At 34.4% G+C, this 11,667-nt stretch overlaps 1 protein-coding gene across 1 annotated transcript; it reads left to right on the top strand.

Moving 5' to 3' along the window:
* Positions 1 to 404: 404 nt before the first annotated feature.
* LOC140981736 (uncharacterized) lies at positions 405 to 2,845 on the top strand. Its single transcript, XM_073448156.1, has 2 exons — positions 405 to 678; positions 839 to 2,845. The coding sequence occupies exon 2, from the start codon at positions 851 to 853 to the stop codon at positions 2,519 to 2,521; it is 1,671 nt and encodes a 556-aa protein (XP_073304257.1). The 5' UTR covers positions 405 to 678; positions 839 to 850; the 3' UTR covers positions 2,522 to 2,845.
* Positions 2,846 to 11,667: the final 8,822 nt, after the last annotated feature.

Genomic DNA, 11,667 nt, shown 5'->3' with positions numbered 1-11,667 from the left:
ATATTTTAATCATGAATCTTTTTATATTCTTAATATATTAGATCTTATATGAGATCTCAATCATAAATTTCTTTATATTTCATATGAAATCATATTGTGCTACTCAACATTCAATTATAAAATCCGGATTATTCATGGGCGTCAATGTTAGAATAATATATTTTGCTAATTTTGCAGGCCATATGAATATACTGTCAAATCGAATATCGACACCACCTTGAGTTACTCCAAGAAATGATATTAATTTTCATTCTTAATGGTTTCCAATAGAAAAAGACAGATTAATAATAGAGTCAAATTATATTTATAAGGAAAATTTCAGAAATAAATTTTGTTTTACTGATTTTCTATTTACCATATTTATATTTATTTTGGAATAACTAAATAAATAATCATCTTCAACCAGAAAATAATTTTGTATGATTGATGTTTATGGAAGTTTAAATAACAACCATCAGCTCACCTAATTTGGAAAATTCAATCTTTCTCCGAGCAAATCCCATGGCCTCCTCTTCGATGCCTCTCCGCTACGCGTTTGCTGCTTTACTTTCTTAATTTCACTTTCAAGATCCAATCTTCTTCAACTATTTTATCTGGCACATTTGAGGGTTTTATCACAGATCAGATGCTATTAAACTTTGCGATCCATTTTCTGTTTAACAATCTTCGGCTTGAAGGGTTAGTGCTCTGCTTTTTCTGTTTTAATTTCAATGCCATCGTCCAGTTTTTGAGTTTGATTTCGGCATTCCATTTACCCAATTTTGGTGTTAACTTCATAAAGTTGTAATGAGATTGATGTTTATAAATTTTTTTATTGGAATATATATTCGATATTCAGGAATATTCGTAAATGAAGGAATCGAATCCGACCGACGCCATTGGCCAAAATCTGATAAAGTTTATAAGCGATGTGTGTTTCTCGGTTTTCGTATTTTCAGTGCTAATTTTTACTGTAATTGCCATCACATACCAACCCCCTGATCCATGGGAGTCCTCCAGAACACTAACTAAGGTATTCACGGAAGTTGAAAATGCTACTTTTCAAACCGACACTTCTGTCCTAAAAACTGGCGAGGACATTGCTGCTGCTGCTCCTGTGGCAATGCCTGAGGGATCACTGGCACCTATTACTGAAGCTACGATAGAGAAATCTGAAGAGGGACTTACAGAAACCGTGGCCTTTAAATCTGGTTGTGAGGGTGTCGCAGTGGTCAATTGTTCAGATCCTAGAGTTTTGACGGCAATTCAGAGGTTTAACTTGAAAACTTATAAGGTAATTGCATTTTTGGAGTATCAAACTCCTGTTAATGGATCAAATCCGGATGAGTGTGATGTAGCTTGGAGGTTTAGGAACAAGAAAGAGAAATCTTGGAGGAAGTATAGGGATTTTCGAAGGTTTAAGATGGGTTTTGTGGATGATTGTGCTTACAAAGTGGTTCGTCCAGGGCGCTGGCATTCTGGTGTAAATGCTCGTCGTTCAAGGATCAGACTGAATCCGTCGACTGACAATGAAAAAACTAAAGTTCCGGCAATTATGGATGATGATATCAATGACACGATTCCGGTGTTGGCATCAGATTCTGCTTTTCGTAAGGGAAGGTACTTGTACTATTCGAGGGGTGGGGATTACTGTAAAGGGATGAATCACTATCTGTGGAGCTTTTTGTGTGCTCTGGGTGAAGCCCGGTATTTGAACCGGACATTTGTGATGGATTTGAGTATGTGTTTGGCTTCTACATACACGCAGACCCACAAGGATGAGGAAGGCAAAGATTTTAGATTCTACTTTGATTTTGAACATCTGAAAGAGGTGACTTCGATTGTGGAGGAAGGTGAGTTCCTTAGAGATTGGAAGAGATTGGACAAAAGTCATGGGATGAAAATTCCGGTTAGAAAAGTGGCAAGCTATAAGGTGACACCAATGCAATTAAAGAAAGATAAAAGCACGATCATATGGCGGCAATTTGATACTCCTGAGCCAGAAAACTATTGGTATAGAGTATGTGAAGGTCCAGCAGCTAAATATATTGAGCGACCATGGCAAGCTCTATGGAAATCAAAGCGACTAATGAATATAGTTTCAGCCATTAGTGGGAGCATGGACTGGGATTTTGATGCTGTTCATGTGGTTCGAGGAGAAAAGACACAGAATAAAGAGATGTGGCCTCATTTAGATGCGGACACGTCCCCAGATGCCATTGTTTCTAAACTTCAGGGCATAATTGAACCATGGAGAAATCTATATATTGCCACCAATGAACCCTTCGAGAATTACTTTGATAAGCTGAGATCTCATTACAAAGTTCATTTGCTTGAAGATTACAACCATTTGTGGGGAAATACAAGTGAATGGTACAATGAGACTACTAATCTGAATCGTGGTCAAACGGTTGAGTTCGATGGTTATATGAGAGTGGAAGTGGACACTGAGGTCCTTTATAGATCAAAGACTCGGGTAGAGACATTCTATAACTTGACCAAAGATTGCAAGGATGGAATCAATACATGCGAAACAGGTTGAAGTAGCTATTTCATCAGTTCCCAACTTGTATGTTGTTGCAACCTCCTTTTACCTGTCCATTGCATATTGTATTGATGTACTATTCTTGTTCTTGGCATTTACCTTCTCCTTATTTTCTTCCTTGAAGCTTTTTTTTTTTTTTCCCATGGAAAAGATAGCTACTTAATTCTCTGGGATTTTCTTTTTGAATTCTTAATCAGAGGGGCTTTTCTCTACAAGTGTGGTACCAATCGAACTGAATGTTTCTGTAAGGATTTGTTCTTCGTTCCAGTTTGAAAACAAATGTACCGAAGTTTCAGTTGCATAAAGTTTAACCGTTTGTTAGCACATTGGATTAATGGTGGGAAGGGTAGGACGGGAGGTTAAATTCATTTGAAGCATTTTTTGTGACACAAAAGAGCCAAAGTTGTGAATTCTCGTGAACACAAACTCCAGTGAGCTCGAATTCATGCTCATGAGCATAGTAAAGGATCTCAGACTGAAATTACAAAGTTTTTAAATAATATTTTTATGGTTCGCGAACTTGAATAAGTGATTTTGACATAATAATGCGAACTCAATACGTGCACACACAAATATATATTGTAACGTCCCGAAAATTTGAAGGTCCACGTGAATCACATGCATGCAATATTATCAAATTTTTTATGTCTTTTATTAAATTGTTTTAATGGATTAAATGCATGTTTATTTCATGAATATGTGTTTTAATTCATGGTTTATTAAATTTTCATGCATAAGGACTTTTAGTTGCATTTCGCGCTCGAACGAAGAACGGAGACCAGAGATAATTAAAAATAAATGTTTTTATTAAATAATTATTTTTAATTATTTAATATATGGTGTATTTAAGTGTGATTTTCGAAAATAGATTTTGGTGGAGTATTTTTACTCGTTGGATCATATTTTAAATCGGTACGCAAATTTTAACGAGTCGGAGGACTTTTTGATGGCTTGGATAATATTTTCAAAAACGTACCTAAACGAAATATTTTTCGTGAATGTTATTGGGCTTGACATGATTGTTTTATTGTTTAATGGGCCTAAAACCCTTTTAACTCCTTTAATTATTATTAATAACCCATTAGTATACAATTATATTAACCTAAACGCTCCATTATCTAACCCTAAACCTAATCACTCCCCTCATGGCCGCCTCCTTCATATTTAGCAGCAGTCTCCCTCGAAAAAATGCAGCAACACCTCGATTTCTCTCAAGGCTTTTCAAAAGATTTCTCCCCCGTCTCTCCGGTGCACGTCCTACGCGTAGATATCAAAGTTTTCGAACGTTTTAACGCAAAGGCACGCCATAAATCTTGTTTTTCTCGTCATTCACATCAATATATGTTGGTTTGTGTGTTTTTGCATGAGGAATCATTAATCTATCATGTGGTGTTGATTTTATACAATTCTTGCACGAAAATAAGCATACGTCTGCATGAAACTCAAGTTTCCATGGTACTTGTGCAAGGGGCTGCTAGGGCTAGGTGTTAAGGATTGCACAAGTCGAGGGTTAAGGCGTCAAGGCGCTGGTGTCAAGAGCTGGTCGAGTCTTGGTGAGGGCCGATCGAACCTAGGGTATTTATGTGATGTATGTGACTAGTTCGGGCTTTGGGAGGAGGACCGGTTATTGGGGAGTTGAACTGAGCCACGGTTAAGATCCTAAGGGGTCTGAGATGTGGTCCTAGATGGCTCAACCGCGGCTAGTCACAACCTAGGAGTCGGTCGAGGCGCTTGAAATGAGAAAGGTCGAGTTCTGGCTTGTTTCGGGTAACTCACGCACGACTGAGCGCATGGAGCTTTAGATGCGGCTAGGGTTGGTCCAGTAGGGCTTCCTTGGTCTGATCATGGTCCTAGGTAGCAATGGTTTAAGGCTGCTTTGGGTTGGTAAGGCCTGGGATCGATAATTCGAAGGTTTAGAGCACTAGGGTTTTCCGTGCTTGCGTGCTGAATTAATTCCAGCACCTGTTCGGTCTTTTACGAGGGTCATAGGTGGTTTGAATTAACTGTTTTAAGGGCTGGTCATGTAAGTTCAAGTCATGGTTTAAGTTGGAAAAAGTTTGGTTGAGTTTCGGGTTGATTCGGGTTAAAACGGGACCTCGGTCCAAGTTTTAAAACGAATCGCATAAGTTATGAATCGAGTTCGAGGTTACGTCTAGGAAATGATTATAAATATGTTTTGAGGTGTTTTAAGGTGTTTGGTTGGCTTCAGGTCGAAATTTTGAGGTCTAAGTTTAAAACGGTCAATTAGGGTTTGTAGGGGCAAAATTGTCATTTTGCACCCGAGTCAAGTTAGCTGTCCTGGTAGCGCGCTGACCACAATTTGACATGTTTTAAATGTATACGTTATATCGATCATGAATTCTGATGTAAATATGAAAAATACATTGCATACTTGATTTTAAGGAAATTTATGTATATGCATTATTTTTAAAATTGATGAATATGATGACATGTTTTGAAGGATCAGAGTTGGTTGTGACTAAATACGATGATACGATAATACGATGACATGTAGGGCCAAGATTCAGTGGATGTGTAATACTGTCGCTGGTGTCCCCGCCGCCGGGTACCGCGGTTATACGTAGATGGATCCATCGACTAATACGATTATACGAAAGTCACAGCTAATGAACGGAATTCAAATAAAGAAAATGAATGCATATATGATGATATTTTGAGACATATTTTGACACGCTATGTTATGATACGATATGTTTAAGTTTATGCTTTTAAGATCATGAAATGTATGTTGATTACAATACTTTTCATTGTTGCATGTTATGTATACGTACTCGTTTTAATGGTTTAGGTATGTTGAGTCTTTAGACTCATTAGGTGTGATTGATACATGTGAGCATGTTGATGTGGAGACTGGAGGCGCTGAAAACTGAGTAGGCTGAGCTGGAGGTGCACGTGAAACCCGAGGACCTTGCATTTCTTCCGCACTATATGTATATGGATTATGGATGATCATTGTTTGTTTTATATATTTTCATCTTTTACTACGTTGAGGTTTAGCAGGGTTTGAAAGGTTACGCTTGAATTCTTTTAAACAACATTCTAGGGTTTTGAGGATGTTAAATTGTTTTTAACTGCAGTATTTTACCCGGTAGTCGTTTACCCTTTTTAATGCATGGTCGACATTTGTCATTGCATGCATGCATTTAAATATATTTCGAAAATGGTTAAAAAATATATATATATATATCCAGTAGACGTTTCGTATATACTCACACACCAAAATATCAATCTTTAATAAAAAAATTATTTAAACATTAATTTTTAGATGGTGGGGTAGCTCACGAGTTCGTGAACAATTAAAATCAAATAGATTCTATAGGTTCGTGAATCAGCTCGACTTGCCTTACAACCCCAGGATTTTACATTCTCTCTTCTTGTTGCACTATGAAATGGGGTAACATCTATATGAATTGCTTGACACAAAAAATTCCAAACCATGTTCTTCATCCCCTTTAACTTGAAATATATGTACAATAACCAGAACGTCTATACAATATAATGGTAAAACTCTTAAAACGACACACATATAATTTAGAAACGGCTGCAAGTTCTCCGTTCTCGGGTCTTCAATATTCCAACTTTTACTTGCTGTCTCTTGGTTGTGAAATGGTGCATAAACCTGCATCAGGACTTGATGCATGCATGGTTTGCTGAAACGGTATCCAGCCGTTCCGGAAAGAGAACGAGGCCCACCTTGACGAAGTTCCGAGGTGTGAACGTTGATGCTTTGGGACGTCATTACGTAGATAGAAAATGTCGTGTTATCGGTGGAACAACACGGATAGACGAAACGGTAAAAAGAAAAAAAAAAAAAAGGAATACAGGAGCAAAGTATTCTGGAATACTTGAATACACAAACAAACAATTGCAAGGCTTGCTGTAAAGAATATTTAACAGTAGGTCTCAATTTGAATTCAAAAAAGCAATAATAGTGGACAAAATAGCTATCATGACCATCAATCATTCGCAGCAGGTGATGTTAGACATCATGACCATGGATATGTATCTTCAAGTGAGGCTAGTTATTCTTTTGGGCATCGAGAATTTGGAGACCATCATCGTCGTGATGAAGCGTTATTAAATCCACATTCATGACACCACATCGACTCCGTTTCGAATCCCCGATTCAATAAATATCCTGGTGGACAACACAACACTGATTTATATCCACGACAATATGGTGAAGATCGATTTTCTCAGTTGAATCTCGAGGGAGAGTATACTGATGATTTAGTTCCTGCACGTTACTCTTCTTGGTATTGGTCTCGATGGTATAACATTTGCAAGTATTTTTCTATTTTAATATTGTCATATAGTTTTATGTCAATATATCATTTTTCAATCAATTTATATTTCAGTTATTATTGTTATTTTATTCTCATTTATATCGTATATATAATTTAATATGGTTAACAATAATTTGACTAGGAACGTTGGAAAGAGCATCAATTGATCTAAGATGGTAAATCTCGAGTCTACTTCCCGCTCCATCCATCAAAGAAAGAAGAGCTACAGTAAGATTTAGCTATTTATATTGGGGAATTTTCATCAGAATGTGTAATAATAAAATAATTAAATTGATTTTAAAATATTGATTTTAGTTGATGTATTTTAGTTGATGTTAAATAATATGTAACTCTAAAGTAAGCTTTGAAGAAATTTGATTCAAATTTGGGTTCACATATGTACCTCCAATTGAAATTTTTTCAAAATTTTAATTGATTATAACCCAAAACTTTCTTAAAAGTATTTTTCAATTTTGAGAGGGTTGTGAAAATTTCGATATATAACAAAGATATACTTTGTGATTCAATAAAGCGTGAATAAAATTTAAAATATATATTTACTATATTGTTTTCATCAAATAATCTATTTAAATGATATTTATTTTGATTTACCTATTTTTAAAATTTTTCCAAAATTTTCAATTTATATTAATTTTTAAAAAATATCCACGCCGTGACCGTTCCGCGATGTCATGAGAACTGGAACGGTGGTCTCCGCGACGGCGATTGCGAACCATGGATGCATGTCATCTTTAACCATAGTCCGTACTGAATAAATTAATCGCAGTAACATAGCCGAGTCTTTCTTTTTTGAGAGAATCTTATTATTATCTGTAGATTCAATGCAGCATGTATCGGGGTTTGCTTGTATTTTCGGCTCGTAATTTGGTCTCCCGGTTTTTTGTTTACATTGATTAGAAACCATGAGTTTTTATTTTGGTATGATCTTGAGTTGTTATTGGGTGAATGAACATGAAATAAGACAAACTTTCTTGTTTGCAGAACTATTGTTGAAACCCTAGACTTGAGTACCTCCATCTTCTATCACCTCCGCAGTAGTGTTGGTGATATTACGATATTTCTTGCTGAATGTCTGATAAGTCCTTCCGCCACACCTTTGTCAAATAGTCCGAACAAGATGTCATGGTATCCATCAGTGTTCAACATGCCTAGTTAGATAAAAAATTAAAAAAAATAAAAAAACAATATTAATGTCTAATATTTCTGGTTCTAAACAAAACATTCTTCGTAAATTTGCTTAAAATGTTGAAAATAAGATTGGTGAAGTTGATATTTGTTTATTGTTTACGTTTTAGACTAATTATTTCTTGTCATCAAATTTTTGTTTCTTGTAAGAGCAAATGATCAATAAATATACATATCAATAGTTAAATTGTTAGGATCAAGCGCTTAACATTAGTCCAAAAGCTATAGCTGTTAGCCAAAACACAACTTTATTTTCTTATACTTGAGGAAGAGAATAAGGAATATGATGTCGCTCGATCTGGGGACCATGACTCATATATAGATAATTTCTATCTTTATCTTATGATATTTCTATTTTAGCTCATCATAAAAACAACAATTACACTTATGTCTAGGTGCATTAAATTCTCACAACCTATTAGATACATTAAAGTCAATAGCCAAATTTTAAATAGTTAATTTTATTTTAAGCTTAACTTAATATACAACCTACAACGCGTAATTATTCACATATAAGCTCATATAAATAAAATTAATCAAACACGGATGAAATTCTTTTTCTTGGGCAATAACCCATGCGAAAAATATTTTTGGGAAATTTATATTGTATGGGAGATGGGATAGAGGAGAAAGAAGTTGAAAGAAAAATCTTTTAGGAAGGCGATTACCAGTGTAAATAGAATTATTTAATTTTCATATACTAGTAATAATAATAACAATCCTTCCAGAGTGTATTATGATTAAGTTGTTTGTCGAGGAAGGAAATTAAAAGAAAATATTTAAGGATTTTCTTTTGATTTGTGGCGAAGTTAAGCTTAATCACAAACTCTGAGCGTTGGCTTTCGGGTCGTCGGTGCTGCTTTGCCACTATTACGAACTTTTAGTGATGGCCTTCCGATCGATGATGCTATGCCAAAATATGGACTTTAGGCGTTAGCCTTCTGGTCGGTGCTGTTCTGTCAAACTTGGATCTTTTTATGCTTGATCAAGCGACTATGAGTGATGACTTAAGAAATTTCTGAATCATGTTTCATAAAATTATTTTTGAGGATTTTTAATTTGAGATCCGAGGTAGAGGAAGATTTAAGGAAAAATATCGATCATTTATGCTAATGGGGTTAAAGTGATGGTATTTTTTAGTATTAACATAACATTTTTGAAAATATGTGTGTAATCGAGGGTTATTTTAATATAAAATAATAATTATGTTTAATTATAAAAATTTGGGGTCAGAGAAAATATATTTTTATCTGTTAAAATTTTGAGAAAAAAATATTTAATGCATACCTTATTTTTATTATCTGATACTTTTTTTATTTCTAGAAGAACTTGCTAAATAGACTCACTAATTTTCATCGTTTAAGGTGAAGAAAACTGAGATTGTGTTGACTGACGATGATGAACAGTTAGCAGAGTAGAGCACTTACCCGAGCCATTTAACGTTTCTGCAAAATAACTAATTTTATTGTTTTATTTAAATTAAGTTTATGAATTTTATTGAGATGTTGTTGTCCGTATATTAGACTTTTATTTATTTAATATTTTGTCATTTCTCTAATTATCTGATAAAAAACAATTAAAAAGTTGTTGAAAAATAATATTTAAAATGTGTGTATTGAATATTTGAATGTTGAAAATTATGTAAAATTAGGTGTTGAATATTGAAATTTGTGTGTGATGATGAAGGTAATGATGTAATTTATTTTTGGATGATTTGTAAAAATTTTCTATAAATAGATCTCTCATTTGTGAAGAAAATCACAATTGAGTTGATAGAAAAATATTATAAAGTGTGTAGTGTGATAATTTTGAGAGTTTGAGATTTTTACTTTTTACCGTAAATTTTTTCTTTTTCACAACACGTTATCAGCACGAAGCTCTAAAAGTCCTCCATATTTTTCCAAGCTCCAAAACAGAAGAAAAAGGTAACAAAAGTAATAATATTTATTTTATTGTTTATTTATTTATTGTTTATATATTTACTATATAATATAATGTTATTATAAATAATAAAAATAAATTTTTCAAAAAACTTGTTATAAATCCTAGGAGGATGTTAAGACGACATCCCACACTCCCAGTAAGGGATACGACAAGTATAAAAGCCTATAAGGTTTTTAAACAAAATAACTTATGACACCTAATTATAATAATGTGATATGATATACATAATTATTTAAATATGACTAATATTATATACACCATATTATTACCATAAAATTATACAAATACATACATTTATTTTCTTGTACACCAACGGTCATAAACGGTAACAAAACGGCTATTTTTTGTCCTATAAATATGATCTCACAAACACATTCAATCACTCCAACTTTCTCTTCTTCTCTAAAATTATTCTTCATCAAATTTTTGAAGAAAAAAGAAGCTGGCTTTCACAAAGTTATTTTTAATTATTTTGGTTATAATACTCACGAATCTTGTACTTATCGGAGAATATCCTCCTCATGTGTTTTCTTTATTTTTACGAATGCTTGTATTTGTTGTTTATCCATTACTTTGTATTGCAATATTCATTAACTAATAAAATGCATCATAATTTTTTTAGTACCACCATGTCAAACTTGACAAAGCTCGAATTTGTTGCACTCGACATTACGGGGAAAAATTATATGCCATGGACTCTCGATGTAGAAATGCATTTTGAGTCATTGGGTCTAAGCGAGACCATTAAAAAAAATGGTATATCTTCATCATAAGAAAAAGCAAAAGCTATAATATGTTTGCGTCGACAGCTCGATGAAGGTTTAAAATGTGAATATCTCATCGAAAAAGATCTCATGGCTCTGTGGAAAGGATTGAAAGAAAGATTTGAGCATATAAGGGAAGTTATACTTCCGACCGCCCGTGATGAATGGAATATGTTAAGATTCCAAGATTTTAAGAAAGTCAGTGATTACACTTCAGCGATGTATCGAATAATCTCGCAGCTAAAATTTTGTCAACATGAGGTTACAGAATCGGAAATGCTTGAAAAAACATTTTCCACGTTTCACGCATCAAATATAACTTTACAGCAACAATATAGAGTGCGTGGATTTGCGAGATATTCTGAGCTCATCGCCTGTCTTCATAGAAAAAAACAACGAGCTACTAATGAGAAATCATCAGTCTCGACCCATTGGATCATCAGCATTTCCAGAAGTAAATGCTGTAAGTAAAAATGAATTTAAACCTGGAAACCAAAATCAAATTCAAAGACAAGTTTTGGTCGAGGTCGAGGTCGAGGTCGTGGTCGTGGACGTGGACGAGGAATTGGTCGTGGTCGTGGTCGAGGCCGTGGTTTTGCAAACAATAGAGATATTTATTTTTATAACTCATCTCAAAAGGGCGTCACGAACCACCCACAGAAAAGGCATTATGAGAACATGAGTGTTAATGAAAATCACTCGAAAAGATTTGAAAGTTCTTGTTTCAGATACGGCACTCCAGGACATTGGTCTCGTATTTGTCGAGCCCCTGAGCACCTTTGCAAGCTCTATAAAGAATCGATAAAGGGGAAAGAAAAAGAGACCAACTTCACTGAGCGAAGTGACCGTTTGAGTGATTCAACTCATTTTGATGCTGCTGATTTTATGAATGATTTCTCTGGAAATGATCAATATGTTGGTG

This window comes from Primulina huaijiensis, chromosome 1 (assembly GCF_012295235.1).
Source record: "Primulina huaijiensis isolate GDHJ02 chromosome 1, ASM1229523v2, whole genome shotgun sequence".
Taxonomy (NCBI): Eukaryota; Viridiplantae; Streptophyta; class Magnoliopsida; order Lamiales; family Gesneriaceae; genus Primulina; species Primulina huaijiensis.
This window is presented reverse-complemented; position numbering and strand designations above follow the sequence as displayed.